The following is a 27,557-nucleotide window of genomic DNA, read 5'->3' as shown; positions in this document are numbered from 1 at the left end:
ATGCATAAGGGACAGAATGCCGTTCCATATACCTGCCTTCCATTGGGCAGATGGGAAGGTGCATTTCATTGGCCTTGCAAGGCTGGTGCCTATACATCCATGAACTCAAGCACTAGGCATGTGCAACATCATGACAAGGCTAGGAGCTTGGACTACATATATCCAGTTTTTTCTTTTCATCCTAAGCCATGGTAAGCCATGTGCGACGGGTCCCACGTCTGTATAACTCCATAACGACCAAGGGTTATCTTGAGGTTTTGGAAATGTTAATTTAACATATGTGCAGAAATTGATTGATGGATAGTTGTTTGAAAAGGATTTAAGTTAAAGAGTAAATATATTGTAATGACAGCTTTGGCTATGTGTTCCTGAAGGAGCATCTCCACCTGCATGGTTTAGCCTAGACACAGAGGTCCAGCTTCCAGGGCCTTTTGGCATTTGCCTCACTGTGAGAAGTGAGATTATAGGGAACCAGGCAGAGAGCCTTCTCAATAGTGGTGCCCGCCCTGTGGAATGCCCTCCCATCAGATGTCAAGGAGATAAACAACTGTGTGGCTTTTAGAATACATCTGAAGTCAGCCCTGTGTAAGGAACCTTTTAATGTTTGAAGTCTTACTGTGCTTTTATATTTGTTGGAAGCTGCCCATAGTGGCTGGGGCAATGCAGTCAGGTGGGTGGGGTACATCTATCTATCTATCTATCTATCTATCTATCTATCTATCATCTATCTATCATCTATCATCTATCTATCATCTATCTATCTATCTATCTATCTATCTATCTATCTATCTATCTATCTATCTATCTATATCTATCTATCATCTATCTATCTATCTATCTATCTATCTATCTATCTATCTATCTATCTATCATCTATCTATCTATCTATCTATCTATCATCTATCTATCTATCTATCTATCTATCTATCTATCTATCTATATCTATCATCTATCAACATCTATCTATCTATCTATCTATCTATCATCTATCTATCTATCTTAGAGGTAAGCTTCATTTTACTCACTTGGACTCATTCCCTAGCAAGTTGCCCCTGGATTGAAGCCTAAGGAACAAAAGGAATGGAAATAGGAAAGATTCCTGATGACATTCTGTTTACCCTTTTTAAAGTGCGCAGCTGAAAATACTCTTTCTGATACTATCAGGGAGTTAGATGCATCATCATCAATTTTCTATTTTTCATATGTTTAAAAACTATGAAGGTCATAGGAAAACCAGTTTAATTTTAGAGGATGAGTTAAGAGAGAGGCACAGAAAGTAGATGTACCTAAAGAGTCTGTCTGAGTCAGTATCTAAATATAGTAATACAGTATTTTCAATTAGCCTGTCTCTTTAATGGGCAGTGACATAGCCAAAGGCACACATCCCAGTAGACAAAAAATATATTCCCCCTTTTTAAAGTATTCAAGCATGCACTCAATTCATCATGCCTAATTAGGTGCTATGAATTATCATCTTCAATTCTTACAAGTGTCATATCTTTTGATGCTATTGGCTGCCTAATGAGAAACTATGGTAGCCTCGGTTGTCGGTAGGGTCTGTGATTGATCAATTTCTGACAACAAAGAAATGTTAACAAGGCCACATGGTGAAGCATTCACTGAAAAAAACCCACACCTTTCATAATGTTTCTATCTAATTTTGGAGCACTGCCACCGCCACACATGAAATAACAACAGGACTGAATTTTCTTTCGCTGGCATTTAGCAGGACTTATAGGGGTGTGCAGAAAAATCAATGGGGGATCAGGAGTGTGGGAAATTACATACTTGAAGAATTAATGAACTATAATTCCATACTACATTCTCAATCACATTTTGCTTCCTTCTCATTAATGGAACTAAATTAGTTTTCCATGGACAGGGTACTTTAAAAAAACACCACAAAATACCACAGCCATGCTCTTGCAAGGCTACAAAAAGCCCTGATATGTCGTAGAAATAAGTTTGCTCTTTCACACAACATGACAGCAGAAATATTGCATTGAAGAACTGCATTAATTCAACCTGTTGAAACAGTTCGGAAATGGATTTGCTGTAACCAATTTCCTCCTCTTTGTGAGAGATTAATACTTTAAGATAATTCATGTAACATTTTTGCTGGGTTCTCGCTTTCAGCATTACAGGAGCAGAATATCTGCTACTCTCCAAAGGAAAAATGGGCAAATTTGTCATACACCGGGCCAGTCCCCCCCTCCCCACAAATGAGTAATTACTGAGCATTTATTAGTTATAACATACTCTAGGTATGCAATTTCCTCCATAGAAATGCTTGTTGTCTAAGATGTTGCCAATTTGGCACCAAGTAAAGACCTAGTTTTATCCTATTAACTGCGTTTTGGCTTTTTAAATAGTGAATTAAAGGTAAAGGTACCCCTGCCCGTATGGGCCAGTCTTGACAGACTCTGGGGTTGTGCGCCCATCTCACTTAAGAGGCCAGGGGCCAGCGCTGTCCGGAGACACTTCCGGGTCACGTGGCCAGCGTGACAAAGCTGCATCTGGCGAGCCAGCGCAGCACACGGAAACGCCGTTTACCTTCCCGCCAGTAAGCGGTCCCTATTTATCTACTTGCACCCGGGGGTGCTTTCGAACTGCTAGGTTGGCAGGCGCTGGGACCGAGCAACAGGAGCGCACCCCGCCACGGGGATTCGAACCGCAGACCTTTCGATCGGCAAGCCCTAGGCGCTGAGGCTTTTACCCACAGCGCCACCCACGTCCCGTAAATAGTGAATTACCTTGATACAAAGAACAGAAATAGATAAAGCAAGCAAGGTTCAATTTTACCAACTGATGTGGTCTGGCTCAACAGTAAAAGGTGCCCAAACTATCACATTTTGTATCAAATAGTGAATTACCTTGATACAAAATGTGATAGTTTGGGCACCTTTTACTGTTGAGCCAGACCACATCAGTTGGTAAAATGGAACCTTGCTTGCTTTATCTATTTCTGTTCCTCTGCAGGATGCTTATGCCGTGTGCTGTTGTGCTATGGCAGTATAGGAAACCAAAAGACTGATAGCTTGTTTAAACATGGAAATAGCTGCCATAAATCAAAATACTTCCAGGCTGTTATGTCTCCCAAATGGGGTCTAAGATCCATGCACAATCTCAAATAAAATATGTGACTGAGGACTGTGGTGTGCTCGAGTATGCTAAAACTGTACTGCATGCTCTTTTTGTTTGTTGAATATAAAACACCGGTAGGCCTTGCAGCATTAAAATAAAACCTTTTATATCCATTCCCAAAAGTTTAACAAAGAGAGCCAAGAAGATATTGAGGATTTTTTTCAGGTAGGTTTGGTCTTGCTAGTAGATACGGAAATGCTCAAGATAGGTATACCAAAAGCAGCTTTGAGATACTTCTTACAACCCTACTAATCTCAATAGACATTGATGGTCAACATATAGATTTGTAGCTGAAAGGGTCAGCTCACAAAAGAAGTCCCTGGTTCAACTAAAGTTAGTAACATTGCAATGCATGGAGCCTGTTGGTTATAAGTCGTTTGTTTTCTTGATTTTGAAAGGATTTAACAATCCTTTTAGGATTTAACAATCAAATTTAGGATTATTAGGGCCAAAAAGTTTCCTTCTCACATCTGTGGCAAAACATTATGCATGCCTGTGAATAAGTAATCCATTTCCCTCCTTCTCCTATCATAGCATCAAACCTGAATTACTTACGTTTTTCTGAAATTCAGTAATTATCAAGAGTGTGGAATTTGAAAACAAAATCTCAGGGATGTCACCTGCATTTCTGAACTGGATTAGGGCATTCTATTTCTCCATTCTATTTCCTTTTCTTTCCCTTTCCTCCTTTCTTGATCAAACCCTTTGGTAAAGCAAATCTAATTATTAGGGGTATGCACTAAGCATGAAATTTTGCTTGGACTCCCAATTCAGCTGCTTGGAAGTAAGCCTGATTTGCTTCTGAGGACATCTGCTTCACCTCAGGTTTGAATAAGAACCCGTGAAGCTTTGTGTCTCCACATTCACTGTCATGGGGAAAAAATAAAGCAGTTTTAACGCCGGTAACTTTTGGTGACATTCAATGGAATTTGTGTGCTTAGTAGCCCCTGTGGAGTGGATAGAAAGCCTGCCAAATTTCAGACATTTGTAGGGGCATTTTTGCTGGTCACTTTTCTCATTTAGAGCAGAGTCCGTATAACTTTTTCTGGCAGAATTGCATGGAAATTGAAGGGACTCTGATAGACCCTCCTGTGGGGGGTGAATACTGCTAAATTTCAGAAGGGCAGGTGCAGGGGTAAAGGGCAGCCTTTACCATTTTGAGTTGTTGAAAAGGATTGGCCATGACGAATATGTTCTGCCTCCACTGTTGGAGAAAGCATGTATCTGAATAGCAGTTGCTGAGAATCACAAGTGGAGAAAGGGAGGGAAGATGTGCTTGTTTTCTTCTTGTGAACCAGACATCTGGTTACTCGCTATGGAAAGCAAGACTTGATGTGCCATTAGCCTGATCCAGCCAGCCATTCTTATCTCCTTGTGATTTACTGTTGTTTTGTGGGCAATTTTCAAGAAAACAACAAACATCAAAGAGGTGCTCTTGATAAAGAAGCCAGTGAAATTTCAGAAGCATTCATGTGGGTATAAGGAATAAGAAAACAGTTCATGGTTCTTCCTGGGCTTGTTTTCTGTCCAATTGACAATGAGCAGATTCATTCCTTCTGCATCCCTTCCCAGACCACTGTGATTTACAATAAAAAGGAGAGTCCTGGAAAAGCTATTCTCTGTTTAGAAGCTAGAGTTGACAGTCAAAAAACTTCACCTCCCATCTTCCTCCTACAATTGCCCTTGTCCTTAAATGGGAAAATGTAACTATTTGAAAAACACAGTCTGAGCCTGTCCAAGTTCTCTGGGACTTCCAAAGCAGTCCAAATGCTTCAGAAGCAGCCTGATTCAGTTTGGGACACCTCAAAGGATACCCACTTGATCTCAGGAGAGCCTCATATCTCTCTGAAACTGTCATTTTTATTTTCAAGTTTTGGGATTCATCAGAATCAAATGCATGCCCTCTGATAATTATAGTAGTAAATGTTATACTAGGCACTAGTATAAATATCTCATGTCTCCCTGAAGACCCCTAAGCCGATTCATTTTCAACAAACTCTTAGAATTGGGTCTTCGTGATTCTTTAGGATAAGAATCCAGCCTTGCTTCCCAACTGAGAACAATGACCACAGTCTTATGCACACTTACTAGGAAGTAACACCCATTGATTTTAGAAGGTCTTACTTTTGAATAAAATGATTTAGGGTTGTACTCCTGATAACTGTCCCAGATGCCACCGAGACTGGTCCAGAAATGATCTGATTTATCATAATCATCAAATGTGCTAATTTCCTAAGACAATGGAAGGGGCTTGGGAAATGAAGCACACCCACTCACCAGCTCTGCACCCCTTAAAGGACCAACCACATCCTCTTTGTTTACCTGCAAGCAGGGATGCTTCAGAATATTTTTCTTGTCTCTGCCCCACCCCCTTTACTTATTGATGTACTTAAAGAGCAGTGGCCTTTGGAACTGCAAGTCTTCTAAAGGGCTACTGCAATAAAACTGCTTCTTGTAGCCTTAGGGAGCCTTTACATCAAAATCTATTGCCATTGCCATGTACTGTCTTGGGGATAAAGGTCTTCTGCAATTTACAGCTGATCAAAACTCAACTTTGGGAGTCCAGAGAGCTATGTTAAATTATTGTTTTAAAAGGTTAATCCTGGCACCACATTCTTCTAAGTAAATAAAGGTCAAACTTCCCACAGCAAATGCTACTTACCATCTTTACATCTGTGTTTGGGATGAGTAAAAAAAAGCAAAGGTTTTCAGTTTTCAGACCAATAAATGCAGTTGCCCATTTGTAATTGTCCATAATTTTCAGATACATGGAAATGCAATTTCATTGAGAGTGCCTTGTGTTTTGCTTCTTTATTGAAACATGCTTTCATTCAAGGAAAACAAAAATAAACAATGGAATCTAACAGCTCATAAAGGAAAGCATAGAAAGTGATAGGACAGAGGTGTGTGAAATCAAGATTGCTATGGAAATGTATTATGAAAATCTTATTTAAACTTCAGCATAATAAAAACCACTGGTAGAATGAGTAAAAAGAAGGGGAAGTATTTGGCTGGCTTGTGGAATTTTTTCCCCTTGATGAAGAGTAACATTAATAGTCTGATAACTAACAACACAAGGCCTTTATTATTATTATTATTATTATTATTATTATTATTATTATTATTAAAAAGCTATTACATGATCTAACAGATGGATATAACTTTATGTCAACTTGCAATAGGAACTTGCAGAGTTTCGAATGTTGTTGGACTCCAGTTCTAATCAGTCCCAGGCAATATCTCCAATAGTCAGGGATGATGGGAGTTGGAGTCAATCCTTGCCCCAATAAAACTTGAAATTGGCTGATGGGGAACGCAGCAGGGCATCTCAGTAGTTGCCTAGCAACTGCTCTGTGCAGTTTTGCCCCAGAGCTAATCAGGAGACCTAATGGGAGATATTTTTGTTGCTGGCCAGAAGCTGTTGTATAAAAAGTGAAGAAAATGGCTCCTGATGATTAATTGGGAATGACCTTGAGATAAAAAGTGAGAACACACATTGGGTGAGAAGAAACCCATTGGAACTCCTTTGCTTTGGACCGCTAAAAAGAATCTGGCACAAGCTGAGTTGGGAAGGCCAGCTTCACATTTAATTATGTACAATTGCAAGTGTCTGAAAACATGCCTGCTTTAAACTGCCATTAAATGGCATGGCTATTAAATAGGCATGGGATCCATTTGATCACAATTATTGAGTAATAATCTTATACAGTGCCAACTAGTAGAGGCTCCATAGGATAGTCAGGTAATGAGCTAGACAGATTTTCATGCCTCTTGCTATAAATTGGCTTCCCAGTAGCATCAAGATTTGTCATTGCTTTTAAAAGTCACTATCTTCCTGTGAAGAAAGCACATACTTTGCACAATACCTCATTGTGTCATATTGGTCTTCACTGGTTCCCCCCCCCCCCTAGATCGCAAAGGCATATATTCCTATGTTAGAGTCAGCTTTCTAATGTTTAACCAGTTCAGTGTTAAATTGGCCTTCATTAGGAGTGTCACTGCTTCTCAGAGCTCAGAGCTGCTAGATAAGCAAAACTTTTCAGTGAGCCACTAATTAACCATCACATCACATCACAATATAAATCCACTGGAAAAGGAAAGGAAGAATATTCCACACAAAGAGTAATAGCTCAGACTAATACTAAGCATAGTGTACTATTGTACTATTGTCAAATTACTGGTGTGCTACTCAAAACTCGTGAGTCTTCTGTTTTTCTGGGGTACAGTGATGTTAGCATCAGCAAAGAGAACCAGTATGATATAGTGGTTAGCCAGCCTTTCTCAATCTTGGACCCCCAGATGTTGTTAGAGTACAACCCCCATCATTCCTAGTTAGCAGGACCAGTGGTCAGGGATGATGGGAGTTGTAGTCCAGCAACATCTGGGAACCCAAGGTTGAGAAAACCTGGATTGGACAGTTCATCTAGGTCTGGAGAGTCAGCTATGAAGGTCACTGGATGACCCTGCGCTTATCATTCTTAGCCTAATCTACCTTGAGTTCTTTGGAGGAAAGGTGGTGAAATAAAATGAATAAACAAATCACACAAATGTTTGCATGAATTAGGACAAGGGGTATCCCTATTACCCACTTTGCATGATTATTTTTTATTCAACGTGTTTAGCTAATCCACTGCTACATCTGGAGTTGAGAAGAAGGCAAAATAAAGCTGTGTCAAAACCTCCAGATCAGTGTCCCCTGGCAATGGAGACAAGAGCTGAGAATTTTACAGGCTGAAAATTTTTGTTTTGTTTGTTACCTTACGTATGCATTGTATGCTATGGTTTTTAGTGTGGAACCTGCCCTGGAATCCCTGTGTGATGAAGGGTGGGGTAGAAATTGAACAAATAAAACCTTTGCAACACCTGCTGAAGAACTGCCACAGGGTTCCAGCTGGGAAAAAAACCCTGGCTCCACCCATCATTGGTTTTCCCTCCAGTGACTTTTGGCATGTTTGGTTGGTCTCCACCTACAGATTATCCCTGAGGACATGATGCAGACCTTGGCAGAAACAAAGGTTGTCCATCCCTTGCTTCAAGGGATGGGCTGCAGCCGCAGCTTTAGACCTCTAGTTTAGAGGGTAATAGAATACTATTCAGTACTGACTGACTGACTGCAGGCATTTTCAGCGGAATTGGTTGTTAGCAGACAATCTGTCATTTCCTAGAGACCAGCAGAATTCTTCCATCAGCATATTAATGGCAGACAGTCCTACACAGCTCCATTCAACAACTTTGCATTCTGACATAAGGAAATGAGAGGAGAGTATTTCTTTCTTTATTGGCATATGTAAAAGCATTTCATCCGAAGTAATATTTCTTGTGATATTGGTTTGTCAGTTTTTTGGGAAAATAAATACAGAATAGTTATTTTGGCTTTCAGTTTACCAATACTGACGTGTCAATCAAGATTTGTCCCCCCGCCCCACACTTTTGAATAATCAGTAAGAGTGCTTATAAAAATGCATAATGCCTATGACTATGATGCTCTGTTCATAATTAGGAAGTTTACAGCGTCACAATGTTGTTCTGAAGAGAGGAGTACAAAATTTGTTTAATTCATTAATACACCTTTGACCTAATTTGTGCGTTTTCTTTCCTGTTGTTCTCAGTAAATGAATCCAATCTCTCAGCAAGAGAGAAATCTGTCTTTCAGTATTTTGAATGCATGTTGCTAAGTAGTTGCTATAATTCTAAATGCAAACTCTCTCCTTACCTCCCTTTGCAACAAAGGCTGCATTCAACATTTTAATGGTTTTGGCTTGGAGATTTTCCCTATTCCTAAACCATCAAGAATTCTGTATGACAGCCACTGTGGCCTTTAATTCAATTGCTTAGTTCAGACATCATGATAAACTATAGTTTATTGTGATGTGAACCTAGCCTCTCCCTCGATTTACCAGCAGTTTTGCCACACTTCTCCAATTTAGTTGTAGGAAAGAAATTGGAAGTTTTTGCTTTCGGTTTTGATTAATCACAGCTTACATCCAAACTCCAAACTAGTTAATTTTAACTATGGTTTGTTTTAACCTAGTCCGTTCCTAAATTATGGCTTGAAGTTTTGTTTTAAACAAGTCATTGTTAAAATTAACCAGTGTGTTACTGTAGGTGGTGTTGACAGGGCAAACTGGGGTTGATCAAAAATTGTAGCCGAAACTTCCAGGCTCCTCTTTGTGGCCATGTCAGGAGTTTGCAAAGCCAGGAGAAGCTATGCTAGTTCCCATCATGATAATCCATGGGTTCTCAAGGCATTCAGATTTGGCCAATATGTACTAGCAGGCATTGATAGCATCCAAGGTGTCAGATGAGCGGGAGGAAACATGCAAGGCCAGGCTGAAGCTAGACTCATTCCCATCACAATAAGTCGTGTTCTACTATGATGTCCAACATGGCCAATATGTGGTGGTTGGCATGAAAGCATCATAACAATCATTTCCAAGGAACACAGTGGGATTTCTGATTATAGGCTTTCATTTTTCCTTGTGTGTTGTATGGCATGTCCAAATGCATTCTTCCTGCCAACAGAAAAAGGTTCATTCCCTCCAAATCAACACAATTCTCATTGATATCTTTATCTCATCTCCCTCCGCTACCCAATATCTCACTTACAACTCTTTCCAAGAGCAAGCAAAGACAGAGGCAGAAGGGAAGTTGGGCTTAAATTTGCAATTAGTTTCCTGAGCATAGTTTGTTTTATAGGCACCTAGGGATTTGTTACAGAACTGGAAGGTCTGGTGTAGATTTTCTTCTGTAGCTGCAAAAACATTTGGGAGGGAGGGTGTGAGAAGCTGTAAGTAAAAGCATTGGGTTTGGATTTGCTGCTTAATACAATAAAGGGGTAGCCAGAAGGAGGCTTAATGGTCTAATGTGCATAACTGACAAAAAGAAATGAACTCTGGGAATATATTTTAAGTCATATCACAGAGTAGATGGTAACCTGAGTACACAACATTGTAGCATGCGATTTACTTCATTAATTACCCAATTTATGCATTATGTAGAATGGGGGGGGTCCAACCATAGTCTTGGTTTGTTGTAACTGGGAATATCAATATTGCCAAACAAGATAGATTTCAAATTAAGCATTTCCCCCAAGGTGTAATGAAATACTATGGTTTTTTGAGAGAGCTGCATCAATTGTTCCTATGTGGGTTTTTGTTAGTTTGTTTGGTTTTTAATACACTAGCTGCTGTCCTTTCTATTTCTGGAACTAATTTGTAGAGCACTGTTCACTACTTACTCTTTATTACTTTAGCAAACTCTAGACATAGATTTGCTTTACTTCTCTCTTATTTTTTTTTGTTCCACTTCTCAGAGAAGTACTAAACAGCATCTGCAGAGATTTGGTACAATCACTTGTGTGGCTTGAAAGTTCTACCTTTTCACATTCTCTGGGAAAACAATATGTAGGTCCAGGAAAATTGTTTGTTACAGCTCAAAAAGTCTTCTAATTATTAAGAATCAAATGGTGCGATTCATATTCAAAAATGTGTTTAGGACTATCCTCTCTCTTCTCTCAGCAGTCTTTGCAGTCATTCCCAGCAGCATTAGCTCCTAGATAATGGGAGTTAGGATTTAATGTCTTGACATTCTACAGAAATAGATAATCCTGGTTTACATGAGGCAGCCTGGTGTAAGGATTGCCGGGAGGAGATAATGGCTAGAAATATAACTATTGCTGGAATCATATTTTTCCCCGCTTGCCATGGTCAGTTGAAACACAAAGCAGTCTGTTTATCATTTGTCTTCATTGAATGAATTAGAAATGTTTAAACAATACAGAGTATAATTTAATGTTGTTTTGTTTATGGTTCTCATTTATTTTTCATTTCACATTTTTTTTCAAGAAGGCTTGCAAAGTTCCAGTTCCTATTAGATTTATTGCATACTAGGATATGGAGTTTAAACACTTCTGCTTAGAAATATTCATATATCCTGTTCACGAATGCATCAGTTTCTTTTGTGTGTCCACAAACAGCAGCTTATGCTAGTTTATGTTACAGTCTTGTTGCTGTTTTCCCTTTTCTGTTTGATGAACAGACATTGATGAATGTTCAGATGGCTTTGTTCAGTGCGACAGCCGGGCCACCTGTATTAACCTCCCTGGATGGTACCACTGTGAGTGCAGGGATGGTTACCATGATAATGGCATGTTTTCACCAAGTGGAGAGTCATGTGAAGGTCAGTAAAGGGGTAGCATAATTTATGTGCTTTTGCTATGCATTTGTGTTTGAGTCATGCTTGGTGTGGCTGACTTTAGCCTGGTTTGCACGATACTCTAAGCCAGACTTGGCTTCGCTCAGTGTGGTGTAGCAGCAAAAAGGACTAAGGTGGCTGCAAAATCCTCTCTAAGAGCTCATACTCTTGCATGGCCTTGCATGTTGTGCAAACCAGGCCCCAGACTGAATTCATTGTGCTTGGGCCATCTTCAAATGTAAGCTTCAAGGTACTTTCTGACCCAGGGAACCTAAATTCTTTGATGACCTAAACAGACAAAGAGAAATATTTTTTAAAATAATATTAATCTGCAATTAATCAATTGGTACACAGATAGGTAGATAGATAGATAGATAGATAGATAGATAGATAGATAGATAGATGATAGATTTCTCCAGAAAACTCAGGATTTCTGTGACTGAGGATTTTTCCAGCAGTGTGAAATACTCAGAGCAGACCCACTGAAATTAATTATCATGACAAAGTTAGGTCTGTAAACATCAAAGGTTCTAATCTAATTAGAACTTAGTTGAATACCACCCTATATCACTTCCAGAAACCTATCACACCCAGACCAGAAGAGCAGCCTGATCCATAACCAAGTGTAAAAGGGATTCATTTTCTCATAGATTTCTTGATTTGCTTCTCCTTCACAACTCAAAGAAACAGGGTCCCAGCACTCAGTGGTACATATTCATGTCAAAAAAGGCACTGCACACTATAGCTTGGCTACAAAGCTAAATCCATGGAAGGAAGTTAATGGAAAGAAAGAAGCGTACAAGGTGCCATCCAACTGTCTTAGGGACTGTACTGCAGATTTGTGTAGGGTTTACTCTTTAGCCTTTTCTTCTCCTAAAGATGTTTCACAAGGCAGCGGGTATGGATTTTTCCTCGAGGTTTACTCCCCAAGCCTTTCTCACAGATGAGTATGGCAGCAAGGCAGTGGAGGTTTCCTTCTCCTAGAGTTTTCCTTCTTCTAGATGTGGCAGTGGGATGTTGTGTAAGAGAATACAAAAATAAGCATGTCACTGGTAACTTCTGTTGCTCAATAGATTGCGCAGCTTTAAAACTCACTGTCCACTAAGCTCAAGAGAATGTTGGATACAACTCTTAGTTCTATCTAGTGCTAAACCAGAAACGCTAGCCTGTTCCTATCAGCCATTCAGAAACTATGGAACTGGGCAGAAATTCAACAGTTTCCTCAGGTGTGGGAGATAGGAGGAATTCTAAAAATGGTGCAGAATGGTAGGCTCAGGCTTATTAGAATAATTGGCAGAGGTATTGTTGTATTGTTTTCTTCTTTTTAAAAACAGCTTATTGTTTCCATCAGTGCTGAAGCTGCAAATGACACTCAGCGAGCTGCCATGTTCTATTACAGTGCCTCATTGGGAACGACATATTATGATGGACTGTAGTCCCATTCCAGGCTAGAACTGGGGAAAGAAAGATGGTGGCTCCCAAGGACTTGCCCCATCTCTGCTGCTGTCTCCAGATAGCTACAGTATGTAGAACTGTATGCTCAAATACAGTCTGAAGGCATGAAATGCGTGACCAGGCTCAGATTATGTAGTAAGAATCCCTGATAAAAAATCTGGGAACTGATGAAGTAAGCCAGGCATAGGCAAACTCGGCCCTTCAGATATTTTGGGACTACAACTCCCATCATCCCTAGCTAACAGGACCCGTGGTCAGGGATGATGGGAGTTGTAGTCCCAAAACATCTGGAGGGCCGAGTTTACCTATGCCTGAAGGAAACTGTGCAGGCTATTTTGTGCACATGGGCCCTATTAAAATGTAATGCCTCCATTCGAAGGTGCACTGTTCATTCTACTGTCTATGTGCATTTAGGGTTGATCTGAAGAATTGTACCTCTAAAAGGCAAGGAAGGCATTAACTTGTGTTCTCTGTTTAACCATAATGATGAAGGTATGGTTCACCTCTTCCACTGCTGACTTCTCAGTCTGAGACAGAAAGAGAGAAGTAGATTGCAGATGCAATGCTAGCCATATAATCACTCCCAAATTTTACTGGTTTCTGAGTAAAAACCATCTGGTTTTATGTACTTCCTCTTTTGCAGTAAATAATAAATATACATTTTAAGGAAACCTCTTATCGCACAGTGAACCTACTGCCACCCGTGGGGTAATATTATGCTGCTTTTGCAGCTTGTAGAAACTACTGCATTTAGCAAAAAGCAATTTGAGCAACAGTATTTCAAGCTTAGAAACACAGCGATTGTTGGATGCTGTGGCAAATGGCATTACATGGAACAGCAGGTTAGTGGGCATGCAGTTATTTTAAGCTGCTGCTCTTCTAAAACAAAACATCCAGTCGTATTTATTTATAAGCTTTGGGTTGAAATGTATTTGAGGAAGACAACACAGCATGCTCAGATATGGTCTGTTAAAACCAAATTGTTGCGGGAGGGGGGATATTATTTTCTCTAAACCTAAATTTCAAAAATTCTCTTAACTTTTTTTTTTTGTATCATTGACGGTCCAGATTCTGTACATAATCATACAGAAGGAAGATTAATCTTTGAAGGTCTACCAATGGATTTTTCTTTCTCTTCTCGGAGATTCTTTTTTCCTTCAAAGTCAGAATGAAGCAATGTCTGTTATGTATCTTCTTCTGGTGAAGGTTAATTTTCAGGCGGAAGGGATAAGCAGGGCTATCACACATATCCAGATTCAAGACGTTGGATTGTTTGCATCATGGGATAGCAATGGCAGAAAACCTGAAAGCAACCAGCTTTACTTTCAAGCAACGATTGGAAAACTAGGACTGGGGTGCAAAATATTGTCCCCATATTATATAAAAATAACACAGAGAAACAAATTGGCTGGAACATATTATACACATATAGTCTGTTAATACAGAGGAAAAAATAAGGCTAAATGTTCTACATAGCATGGCAGTACATAATGAAACACAGCACAATTCTGTGAGGTAGAAGCTGCAATGCATTTATATAATGTATCATTTTAAAATGACATGAGAGTGATAATAGTGACATACCACCTGGTGCCTGGAATTAACGATAACTCCAAGCTCCAACTCCCACTCTCTCCCTTCCTTTTGCTGTGTGCAGCAATAATTGACACTCTGTTTGGTCCCTCCATTCTCAGTATTTTATGGGGCTTGGTGTTCCTGTTACAGCTGTAAACAAAATGTCAACCACATAACTCACTCTTTATGGTGGTTTGCTACCAGTCCAAAATCAAAGCGTAGAGCAAGATTTTTGCAGGGATGGATGATTTGTGGTGCAACACTTTTGCAGATAACGGCTGAAAGTTTGATGCTGCTAAATAATGCAGATGTGTATTTCATTTGTGCAGGCTTCATGTCTATTTCCTTGCTTTTTTTGGTTGTTGCCGATTTTCATAATATTTATTTCCAGAATGCCGTAGGCACATGGCAACCCAGTCTGCCTGCACAACAAAAACAAAAACCAAGTATTACGCAGCAGCTTGCAAAATATTAAAGTTAAACAATTAAAATTTAAAATAATACTAATACATATTAAAAGATAATATTTAGGAAATGTAGCACACGCTCCATGCCTGCAGCCCCAAGGCTTTCCTGAATGCTAGTTTAAGGAAATTTTAAGGTTGCTTACCACTCTTCTCTTTTAGACAAAACTGCAAGCAATGAATGCAACCAGGGAGATCTCAAGATCTTGCTGATTTCAGGATGTAGGCAGTGTTAGCTTTACACAGAGTAGACCCACTGACATTAATGAATATGAGTAACTTAGGACAGTTGATTTCAATGGGTTTACTTTGAATAAAACTTAATTGGATACAACTCACTTTCTGTAACTTTGTGAACTCGAAGTCGGACCACCTCTAGAGAGCAAATGACAGCACGTGTGAGAGAATATATAAGCACATTAATTTGTAAATACATGGATATCCTGCTACTAGTTTAGCCAGGCCTGCGCAGAGCTTATATGAGGCCTGGTGTGTGAGTCTTGTCTATGAGATGTGCCACTGCCTCATTTGAACTGGTGACACAGGTCTGGATTTTACTATCAAAGCCTTGTAAGTGCATACATTTTGCACATGGCCATTCCACCCATTAGGTCCCCAGTTGGCTGGGAGGCACGGGGTATTCTTGTCATGACAGCATAAATCTGGCAGGCCTCTGGTGGAGGCCCCCTGCCAGTTTAGCCTTCTGAGGCCTGGGGCAAGTGTACTTGGCTGCTCCCCCACGAGGGTCTGATTTTAGCTCTAAAGGATTCAGCATATTTATTACCCATAGCCCATATTGGTTATATCACCTTTAAAATCTGTTTTGTATGTTTTGGCTTAATATGTTTAGTTGTGAGATCTTGGCTTGCTTGCTGTTTTAAAAAAACTAAAACAAAATCTACTTAAATAAACTTGATATACAGTTTAATCAGCAAACAAAGTTTTCCCTTTATTGCTCTGCCACCCTGCAAATGCCACTTTTTACAGCTGTAATTAAAAGACCTGATGCTGTAGTAGAGAGTCTGAGTTGTCCTCAGGCTTCCAGTAAGAACAGAAACTAGCTTGTCCCTAAAGTTGAGACTCAACAAGGCAGGAGTTGATGGAAAAGTTAGATGAAGTAAACTTAAGATATAACAAGGAAGAACTTGTGTTGATCACATCTAACAATGTCCTTGAAGTCCATGTTGTTCTTGTTTAAATACTCCATAGCCCATAAAAGCATAACCCATGTACCTGAAGTGCATCTGAGGATGGTTCCAAATTGCAAGCTATCCTGGAGCCAATGCTGGCAACCATATTGGGTTGTTGCATGATGAAAATGAGGCTAGCTGACAGGCATAGCAACACCCATTCTCTTCTCACATGCCTTACTCACCCAGCTTGAGCAAGGTGTATATCAGGATTGGGGAACCTTTGGCCCTCCAGATGGTCACTGACTATTGGCCATGCAGCCTGGGGCTGATTGGAAATGTAGCCAAGGGCCAAGGTTCTCCATCCCTGGTGAATGTTGTGATGCAGTGAAGGTATGCCAGCTGTAGATTGCACCAGCAAGGCAGAGGGAGCTCAGTCTGGGTCTACAAGCCACATGCAAACTTAAGGCTTATCTGAGTATTTGGCAGTTCTGCTTTTTCCAGTGCCACATGGGTCCTCAATTCTGCAATGTAGGTTGGGGCTGCCTCCAAGAACTCTCAACAGTTCTTCTTCTCATATGGGTCACAGCAGCCCCACATATTGGGCTAGCAATCAAGTAGCCCTTTGGCCTGGCCCAGTCAACTTCAAGGTACCCATGAATTTGAACCTCAGCAAGTTGGAATCCAAGGGTATGATAGATTGAATCAGAATACTACCCCAGTACTTAAAGCTAATATCTGGAAGTTCGTATAAGAATTTCCTTGCTTAATATACAGTAAGTAAGGCTCCGCACAGTTATTTCACTTGAACTTCCACTCACGTAATTAATGGTGTGTAAATTGTAATAAGAATAATTTAGACTTGAATGCATATTACTATGGAACTGAGGCTTAATGGGTGAGGACAATTTCTATCAACTATAGCCAGGCCAGTTTTTGTTAGTGTCTTTAGTTTAAAATCAGTCCATGGTTGTTTCTTTGCAGACATTGATGAATGTGCGACAGGAAGGCACAGTTGTGCCAATGACACCATTTGCTTTAACTTGGATGGTGGCTATGACTGCCGGTGTCCCCATGGGAAGAACTGCACAGGTGACTGTGTCCACGAAGGCAAAATTAAACACAATGGGCAGATTTGGGTTTTGGAGAACGATAGGTGCTCTGTCTGCTCCTGCCAGGTAAGTCTGATCAGCATTAGCAGGGGGTTCTTTGAGGGGTGGGAGAAGGTGAAAAAGCAAAGCAAGAAACTGAAGATAGAATAGTTTGTTCCCTCCACCCCTCCAAGGGATGAAGGTGGTAAGCCTAAGTCACCACTGCCGATTTACTGAGGCAGAAAAATAATCAATTTAGCCCAAATTTCCTGTTTCCAACAGATGGGAAGATCTTCTGGGAAGATCCAGTTTTCTGAGTGCATGTTCTGGAAGTTGGGCGATAGGGGCAGTACAGGATTCCTTTTGGTGTACTGACCTCCCCACTGCACCAAGGATTCCCTGTCCGAGCTGCTTCAGGTCGTGGCGGATTTTCTCCTGGAGACACCTAGTTTGGTTGTCCTAGGGGATTTTAACATCCATGCCGACACAACCTTACAAGGGGCTGCTCGGGACTTCATGGAAAGCATGGCCTCCATGGGGCTGTCCCTGAATAAGTTTGGCCCAACTCATAGTCATGGACATGCCTTAGACCTGGTGTTCATCTCTAGTGACGTGACACTAAGTAAAAGTGAAACAAAAGAAGTGACATGGTCAGATCACTTCCTGGTGCAACTGGACTTCTCCGCGACCCTTCCCCTCTGCAGGGAGGTGGGACCAATTCGGATGGTCCGCCCCCGCCACTTAATGGATCCAAATGGTTTCCAGAGAGTGGTAGGGGATGCTTTATCCCATGTTGATGGCCTTTCAGCTGATTCCCTGGTGGCCCGCTGGAATGTGGAGTTAATCAGGGCTATCGACTGTCTGGCTCCAAAGCGCCCTCTCCGATTGCATGGAGCCCGGACAGCCCCGTGGTTTTCTTCGGAGCTGAGGGCGATGAAACAATCGCTGAGACGGCTAGAGCGTCGGTAGCAGAAAACTCACTCCGAATCTGACAGGACACAGGTTAGAGCTCAACGTCGAGCCTACCAAGTGGCGATAGCAACGACGAAGAAGACTTTCTTCGCCGCCTCTATTGCATCTGCAGAAAATAGTAGCAGGAGACTCTTTCAGGTGGTTCGCAATTTAACGGAACCACCTTTACCACCGGGGCCTTGTAAAGACCCCAAGATCTCCTGCAACGATTTTGCAAAGTTTTTTGCAGATAAAATCACTCATATTCGGAAGGAGCTAGACACCACCGTGGGAGCAGGGCTGGGGCGGGAGAGTGCTAGAGCTCTGTCTGTCTAGTCAAGTTGCATGGAATCAATTTCAATCCGTTACCCCCCGAGGATGTGGACAGGCTGCTTGGACGCGTGAAACCAACCACCTGTCTCCTTGATCCTTGCCCATCCTGGCTAATAAAAGCAAGCCGGGAAGGGCTGGGCGATGGGCTCTGCGGGGTGGTGAATGCTTCCCTCTGTGAGGGAACATTCCCAGATCCGCTGAAAGAGGCGGTCATTAAACCGCTTCTTAAAAAACCATATTTAGACCCGGCCAGTATGGCCAACTATTGCCCAGTCTCAAATCTTCCATTCTTGGGCAAGGTGATTGAGCACGTGGTTGCTGAAGAACTCCAGGCATGCCTGGAGGATGCGGACCATTTGGATCCCTTCCAATCGGGATTCAGGCCTCATCATGGGACTGAAACTGCCTTGGTCGCGCTGGTTGATGATCTCCGGTGAGCTAGGGACAAAGGTGAGAGTTGTTTCCTAGTTCTGCTGGATCTCTCAGCGGCCTTTGATACAATCGACCATAACATCCTTCTGGACCATTTAGAGGGGCTGGGAGCTGGGGGCACTGTTATACAGTGGTTTCACTCCTTCCTCCTGGGCCGTGTTCAGAAAGTGGTGGTGGGGATGAGTGTTCAGACCCCTGGGCCCTCACTTGTGGGGTGCCTCAGGATTCCGTCCTCTCCCCCATGCTTTTTAACATCTATATGAAGCCGCTGGGAGAGATCATCAGGGGGTTTGGACTGGGTGTCCATCAATATGCAGATGATACCCAGCTCTACCTCTCTTTCAAATCAGAACCAGTGAAGGTGGTGAAGGTCCTGTGTGAGTGCCTGGAGGCGGTTGGAGGATGGATGGCGGCTAATGGATTGAAGTTGAATCCTGACAAGACAGAAGTACTGTTTTTGGGGGTGGGCTGGTGTGGAGGACTCCCTGGTCCTGAATGGGGTAACTGTGCTCCTGAAGGACCAGGTGCGCAGCCTGGGAGTCATTTTGGACTCACAGCTGTCCATGGAGGCGCAGGTAAATTCTGTATCCAGGACAGCTGTCTACCAACTCCACCTGGTATGCAGGCTGAGACCCTACCTGCCCACTGACTGTCTCGCCAGAGTGGTGCATGCTCTAGTTATCTCCCGCTTGGACTACTGCAATGCACTCTACGTGGGGCTACCTTTGAAGGTGACTCGGAAACTACAACTAATCCAGAATGCGGCAGCTAGACTGGTGACTGGGGGCGGCCGCCGAGACCACATAACACCGGTCTTGAAAGACCTACATTGGCTCCCAGTACGTTTCCGAGCACAATTCAAAGTGCTGGTGTTGACCTTTAAAGCCCTAAACGGCCTTGGCCCAGTATACCTGAAGGAGTGTCTCCACCCCCATTGTTCTGCCCGGACGCTGAGGTCCAGCGCCGAGGGCCTTCTGGCGGTTCCCTCATTACGAGAAGCAAAACTACAGGGAACCAGGCAGAGGGCCTTCTCAGTAGTGGCGCCCGCCCTGTGGAACGCCCTCCCATCAGATGTCAAAGCGATAAATAACTACCTGACATTCAGAAGACATCTTAAGGCAGCCCTGTTCAGGGAAGTTTTAATCTATGATATTTTAGTGTATTTTTTGTTTCTATGGAAGCCGCCCAGAGTGGCTGGGGAAACCCAGCCAGATGGGCGGGGTACAAATAATAAATTATTATTATTATTATTATTATTATTATTATTATTATTATGGCAAGGTGGGAGGAGCTGTCGGCAAAACTCACATGCCACAATTTGCACCAACAGTAGCTCTTTCTGCCAGAGCAAGGTCACAACTGGATCCAACCCACTATATTCAAAGAACATAGCCCATCCTTATTTGAACCATTATATTGTCAATTGCGCACAATATTACAATTTTTTAATCCTTTCCTTCATTTTAAATTAGCTTTGAGAATTTAAGAAGAGCCCTGCAGACTTACACAAAAGGCCTTTCTAGTTGCATGCAATAGCACACTCCTCACTTGTGACTGTTGCTCTGAGGCAGTGGAGGTAGAACTTAGCCTTATCTTCAGTGAATTAGTCTAATCCTGTTTTAAACCAAATCTCGTGGAAGTGCTTTCCATAGTTTAACTGTGCACTGTGTGAAGAACCATTTCCTCCTTTTGACTTCCCTGAATCTCCCATTCTTAAACTAGTCCTGTAGCTTCGCAAACTGTTAGTTATTCACTTCCCTCACCATAGTTATGAAAGCTGATTCTAACTTTTACTGTGTGCTGCTCTGTCTTGCAATGGTAGAGTGGATACGTAATGTGTCGGCGAATGGTATGTGATTGTGAGAACCCCACAGTTGACTTATTCTGCTGCCCTGAATGTGACCCAAGGCTTAGCAGTCAGTGTCTACATCAAAGCGGTGAGATCTTATACAACAGTGGAGACACCTGGGTTCAAAATTGTCAACAATGCCGCTGTTTGGTAAGTCCTCTTCCTACAATAGACAATTAAATCAAAACCATTTGCAATCATTATGAGTTACATCTGCCTTAATTGTTCTTTTATTGTGCATGTTTGTTTCAATCAGTTTTTTAAAAATGAAATTAAATTTTTCTATTGATCAATTGATCAGAGACTGAAAATTTCAGACTGTAGATAGAATCATGGAATTCTAGAGTTGGAAGGGACACCAAGGGTCATCTAGTCCAACCCCCTGCAATGCAGGAATATCAGCCAAAGCATCCATAGCAGATGGCCACCCAACCTCTGCTTAAGAAACTTCGAGGAAGGAAGAGACCATAACCTTTCAAGGGAGACCATTCCACTGTCAAACAGCTCTTACTGTCAGAAAGTTTTCCCCCATGATGTTTAGTTGGGATCTCCTTTTTCTGTAACTTGAAGATACATCTAATCACAACATGAAAATCTATTGTTCATATTTGACTGTAAAAAAATGGTTGAAAGAGCAGCTTGAAATAATTGAAACCCAAGGAGTATACTGCAAATATTTATTGAAAGTGAGTCCTTATCACGGAAAGAAGTTTTCCCCCAGCACAGGGTGCAATTCAAAACACGCTTGACACCTTTTGAGATCCGTGGAACTACATGAACAATTCACTGCTTAACTCTGTTGAAATCAATGTGACTTTAGCATGCCCAGTTTTCTCAGAGCTAGATCCTTTATCATTCAGTTTCCATTGCTTGCCTTTAGTAATGGCAAACAAATCCACATCACAAACCTCTGCCATTTTTTGTTAGAAGTCCCACTGTGTTCAATGGGGCTTCTGGCAGGTTAGTGGGAAAATGCACCCCCAGCAGCACTCAACATGGCCCTCAGCCTGAACAAGCTTCCCTGTCCCTTTTTATGATGGTATAATAGTGTCTTAACATAATATGAATGATGATGATATAACAACGTAGAATTAATGCTCCTTTGTCCATTTTTTTTAAAAAAAACAGCAGGGTGAAGTGGACTGTTGGCCCTTGCCTTGTCCAGATATGGAGTGTGAATTCAGCACCCTCCCTGAGAATGAATGTTGCCCTCACTGCGTCACTGACCCCTGTCAAGCAGATACCATTAGAAACGATATCACCAAGACTTGTCTGGATGAAACTAATGTGGTTCGCTTCACCGGGTCCTCTTGGATCAAGCATGGCACAGAATGCACCCTCTGCCAGTGCAAGGTACTGAAGAGCTAAATCAAGCTGTAGAAGGGTCTTTTCTAGTTGGCCTTACGGTTTATAAATATTGATGCATCTCATCTAGTCACTGGGATGTCTCTTTCCACACTTGCAACATAAATCATTCAGTGTTGTTGACATCATTCTTTTCTGCCAGGGGGACAGGAGCATTCAAGAATCTGGATAATGGTTTAGATGTACCAGCAAGGCAAAATTCTCAAAGTCCACACACTGTCTGACCTTGAAGCTATCTAGCCCTCTATACATCTACATATGGTATACTTTTTATGGAAATATATTGGCTCAGCTGTGATTGCTGATCTTGCTGTTATCAGTTTTTTGGGGGGTATTTTGAAGATATTTAAACTATCAAACGATTTCTCATATAGGCTATAACCTTCTACACCTCCCCTCCCCCCCAAAAAAGTATTTTCTGTCAAGAGAAGAAAATTACCCAAGACAATCTTGAAGCTTTGCGGTGATCAAACACTTTTTCATGTTCTGTCGTGGCAATAATGGAAATACAGCCATTCCTTCCTTGCTTTTATAAAGTGAAGGGAACAGAATCCACATGATAATTTGGGTCTTTAGTATTCCTCAGGGTCAACAAGAAACACTTATCTGAAGAAGAAGGGTGCACAGTGATATGCTGACATGACTCTTGCAGCCTCTAAAAATAGTTAAGAAAAAGGGACTGGAATAAACTGTTCTCATTTATACAAGTGATGTAAAGTGCATTTCCTACTTTTCTCACTGAACCCAAACAAGGACTCTACCTGCTACACGCCACCCCACCTTTAGGGCTCTTCAGTTTAGAGAAAAGGTGAATAAGGTTCTTCATGGTGCAGACAAAGTGGATAGAGAAAAGTTTTTTCTCCATCTCTCATAACACTAAAACTCTGGGACTTCCAACGAAGCTGAAGATGTGAAGATGTAGGGTAGACAAAATTGCACAGCATGTAGTTAAAGTGTGGAAGATGCTCCCACAGGAGGTTGTGGTGTTTACCACCTTGGATAGCTTAAAAAAGAAGATTATGAATGATAAGGCTACTAGCCCTCATGGCTATGTTGCGCCTTCACGGTTGGAGGGAGGATGCCTTGGAATACCATTTGCTGGGAATCACAAATGAGGAAAAGGTTGCAGTCAAGTCCTGCTTGCAGGTTTCCCATAGGCATCTGGTTGTCCACTGTGAAAGCAGCATGATAGAGTAGATGGGTTATTGCCTCATCCAGCAGGGTCTTCCTATGTTCTTAACTCATACCAATAAAGCAGAATTAGATAAATTGAACATTTACCACCTCCTCTTCCCAACATCCACAGTCTTATTATGTCATCCATATGATCCATGCCTGCGCAGCTTTACTTGAAAGTAGCTCATGTGCATTCAGTGGGGTTGGCTCCAAGTAATGGGTTACAGGATCACAACCTAACAGTGTAATCCTTTACACGCTTATTTTGAAGTAACTCCTACTGGCTTCAATGGAGCTAATTTCCAAGTAACTGTCTATAGGATTGCAGCTTAGTGGATGAAAAGAAAACTCAGCTGTAATTTTAGGACTGTGCATAACTCCCTGATCCACCGTTGGGGGGGTGCTCATCTGTGGCCCCCATGTTGTGACCCAGGGACCACCCATTCCATATCTGTTCCCAAATTTAGGGGTGGACTAATTTTTTTTTGTTTACTCTATGGATTTATCAGCATACATCTAGATTTTATTTTTCCTTGTAACCACATACACAGGGGAATGGCTGGGGAAGAATATGTGAAATGAAAGAGCAGCTGGGGTTTTTTTTATGTTGATGCACTGGAAATCATAATATACCACTTTATCCTTGAAACAGAATCGGTGCTTTATTTCTTGCCTAACATATGGTATAAGCATTTTGGCACCTGAATTTTAAAACAATCCAAAAAGGTCATTCAAATTAGACTAATAGTACAGTATACTGTGTATACAGTAAAAAATGAAACATTAATGCTCTGTACATTAATAGAGTGCATCTCACAGAAGGTCAGAGCTGCAGGATAAGCCTCTGTAGCCAAGCTACAACAAAATAGGTTTACATAAAATCATTTAAGAATCCAGAAAAGCCGAGCATTGGCTGAAGCAGCTTTAAGCACAAAACCATTTTAAAACTCCAAGTGGAAAAAGTGAACAGCAGGATTGCTGTCATGGTTTTCTACAGCAAGTGAAGAAAATAAAATAACAAATTGCCCAAATGCAATTCTAAGCAAACTTGTACCCTGAATACACCCGATCTCGTCTGATTTCGGAAGCTAAGCAGGTTCAGGCCTGGTTAGTACTTGTATGGGAGACCACCTGGGTATACCAGGTGCCGTAGGCTAAACTTGTTTATAAAGGCAGTAACTATGTGATGTTCTTAACATGGGACTGCCACCGGAACTGGCAAGCTCATGTCAACATCTTTCCTCCTTTAATGTCTAAGCACACCTCAGTGTTCTGGCATTATGGAGTCTGTCTTTCCACACAGTCACCAGCAGCAGCCAATGATAAGAAAGCAGAGAAATGCATAACTTGAAAATGTCACTATACAGGGAGGGGTGGATCTGCTGCGAAAATGGTGATGCTTAAGCTAATCCTGGAGGGGCTCCAGAAGTGCCTTAAGTCCACACTGCTTAAAACTTTTGGGTCTAAGAGGCCCAATTTGAGTCACAAGACTCAAATGGATTACTTCTTTGTTGTATATATTTCAACAATCCCAAAGTCTGAGAGTCAGTAGCACAGATGATGTAATGGTGTGGTGAACTGTCATGGAACAACCCCATTGAGTAACAGTGGTTAGCCAGACCTTATTGCTGGTTGCGAAAATGCCCCCATAACTGTTCAAGCTGCAGGGCCACAAAAATGTAAGTCCGCCACTGTACACAGCTAAATGTGCCAAAATATTACAGAGAGACAATTTGTTTCTCTCTTCACTTGCATCCCAATATGAAGATAAACATGTAGTTCCCACCAAACTTCTACTGAAAGCAAGTAAATGTAGTCAGAATTGACAGGTAATTGCATTTAGTCCTTTCAAGTGTGTGACTTTATCAAAATGTCTTTGCTTTTGTTTTGGTATTGTTTTTCTGAACAATCACCTACTTTAAACTTCTGTACTGTAAGAGAACCAAACTGGGAAAGGGAAGGAGAAACAATTTTATCCTCCCTTTCTTGAATAGTTTAAGTTTATTCAATCACATCTTTCCCTCTGTTCACGGGAAATGTGTGTCGGATGAAGAAACGTAAATTAAGTTTGAGTTTTGGGGTCCAAAGGCTCCACAAATCCATGTTTGCAAATTTATCTATTTAGTGCCTTAATGTTCTGCCTTTCTTCCATCATGAAACTCAAGGTTGCATACAATAGATGGGCCAGCCAGATGCTGCCTTGACCCACATCTGCTTAGGTGCAGCAAGGTGGAGGCATTGTAGGCCTAGGCTTTATAATTGGGAGAAATCAGGCCCCATCCACAAGCCATTTAAACCAAGCTACATGGGGGAAAGCTTATTTAGTGCTGCTTGCTAGAACATACAGTTCAATTTAAACCAAAGCAAACGGATTTCAGCTAATTTACAATCTTAATACCTCTATTTAATTAGCTTCTGGACATGGTTATCCATCTCGTGTGCATCAGTACTTTATAGCTAAAATGAATTGTGGAAACTTGCAAAAGTTATTTCTCCAGTTTCATTCACCTAACAATTCAATTTAATGGAAACACTACTTTAAGTTAGGCCTGTAAAAAGCTTTTGGATAAGTTACTTCTGGCCAGTGCTTTTTTCCTCCTCTAGAAAAATAGGTGCTGGTACTCACCATGAAGTTGTTACCGTAAGTGCCACACTTTTTAACAACATTGAAAGTTCAACCCTTCAGTATCTCCTGAAAAAAGCACTGCTTCTGGCTAGTAAAACAGGTGAAAAGGAAGGAAGGCTACTGTAAGCTACAAAAAAATTTGAGTGTTATTTTTTCTTGCAGTCCTTTCTTTACATTAGTGAAGAGTGCTGGCTCGTGTGGCAGTTTCCTCCTTGGAACTGCTGAGCATTCATGAAAGCAGCATTTGCCTCGCTCTGCACTGTGCAAATGTGTGGTTGCTGACAGCATGGCTCAGCAGTGGAATCTGCCTCTGCCATGCAAATACATTGGATGATTGCCTGATGGGAACTCAAATTGCTCTCTTTATGTTGACATTCAGAAGTAAAAAAGCCACTAAGTTAATTTTCACCGGAACATCAGAAAGAATTTAATGCAGAATTACTAGATAGCAAATGCTGGTATTTCAGCACGTGTCCAAGCAGTCATGTGTAAATGCTTATACTCTGTTTAAACAAAGTTGTTTGCATGAATGTGAATCACTTTCTTTTGTTTTTCTTTGTCTTCTCTAGAATGGGCATGTTTGTTGTTCGGTGGATCCACATTGCCTTCAGGAACTGTGAAGCTAATGACCATGTATCACAGGCAGGCAGTTTCTGGCTATAGAATTTTTTCCTTCGCAAAAGACTTACAGACCAAAAATTGTATAAAGCCAAAACTGGAGCAAGACCAGTTTTCCCTCCCAATTAAAGTGCAGAAATGCTATGAATTGAATGAGCTGTCACTTTCCTCATTCTGGGTGAAACGTGTAAGACTAGTAATGACTTCAGATGTATAAACCTGTGTTTGGGTGTGAGGTTCAACTTCTGGTCCACTCTGTGTTTGACATCATTATGTAAGATACTGGACTAGAGGAAAATTGACATGTTGTGCGTATAAAGGTGTCAGAATCCTCAAGAATGTATAAAGCTTTCTGGAGTTTTGAAAATACACCTCATCCATGGCCACAGATTTATTTATTTTGTAGCCTAATGATATTTGAATCTACATCATCATTATTTTTTATTGCTCACTACAGAATTTGCCAGAAATCTTTTTTAAAAGGAAGATATCTTTTGGAAACACTGAATGTTGCAACAACATATGTACAGCTCTGAGAAACTGATTCAAGTTATTGTAAAAAAATTATAATAATGCACAGGCATGACTACTTAATATTGTCTGATGGGAGAAGTCATCTATATTTCCTCGTTCGACTGCACTTAGTTCTTGATTAAATTTGTTCAGTATAAGCTCGTTCTTGTGCAAAATTTAAATAAATATTTCTCTTACCTTATACTGTTGAGTATCTGTCATTGTTGCGGGCTACAGAATGCATTCTTTCATTGCTTCTCTTCTTTTGCTAACATTGTTGTAAGTAAAATTTCCCATTTGGCAAGTTTTATTTGACAATAGTGCATTCTACCAGGTCTTACCTCTGCAGCCATTACTTCAACTGGTTTTAATGGGGCTTTTGCAGTGGAGGTTCGATAACAGCTGTTTGATACACAAATCAAACTCTGTGGAGGAAACCAGCAGAATCCTATGCATGCTTACTCGAAGGTAAGTATCACTGGATTTGCTTGAACTTATTCCAAGGAGGTGTGGATAGGATTGTAGCTTTATGCCAGTCCTCTAAAATCCTTTATACACTCCCCAGTGTACACTTGCTTCTGTGTAGACATGCACAGGATTGTACAGTTTCTGGTACAAAGTCAAGCAGCTGTTAGAGTTCTG

General features: G+C 41.2%; 1 protein-coding gene across 2 annotated transcripts in view; it reads left to right on the top strand.

Annotated features, from left to right (window-relative positions):
- The window catches only part of NELL2 (neural EGFL like 2), a 108,113-nt gene extending 80,996 nt beyond the window's left edge, over window positions 1-27,117 (top strand). The window contains exons 16-20 of one of the 2 annotated variants that reach the window (XM_053404683.1): window positions 11,182-11,322; window positions 16,946-17,139; window positions 20,591-20,767; window positions 21,746-21,970; window positions 26,354-27,117. In XM_053404683.1, coding sequence (XP_053260658.1) covers window positions 11,182-11,322; window positions 16,946-17,139; window positions 20,591-20,767; window positions 21,746-21,970; window positions 26,354-26,404 — 788 coding nt within the window. In that variant the 3' untranslated portion in view covers window positions 26,405-27,117. The remainder of the gene's footprint in view (window positions 1-11,181; window positions 11,323-16,945; window positions 17,140-20,590; window positions 20,768-21,745; window positions 21,971-26,353) is intronic. The other variant, XM_053404684.1, reaches the window with a different exon arrangement.
- The last annotated feature ends 440 nt before the right edge of the window (window positions 27,118-27,557 follow it).

The sequence above is a fragment of the Podarcis raffonei genome, chromosome 10 (assembly GCF_027172205.1).
Source record: "Podarcis raffonei isolate rPodRaf1 chromosome 10, rPodRaf1.pri, whole genome shotgun sequence".
NCBI lineage: Eukaryota > Metazoa > Chordata > Lepidosauria > Squamata > Lacertidae > Podarcis > Podarcis raffonei.
This window is presented reverse-complemented; position numbering and strand designations above follow the sequence as displayed.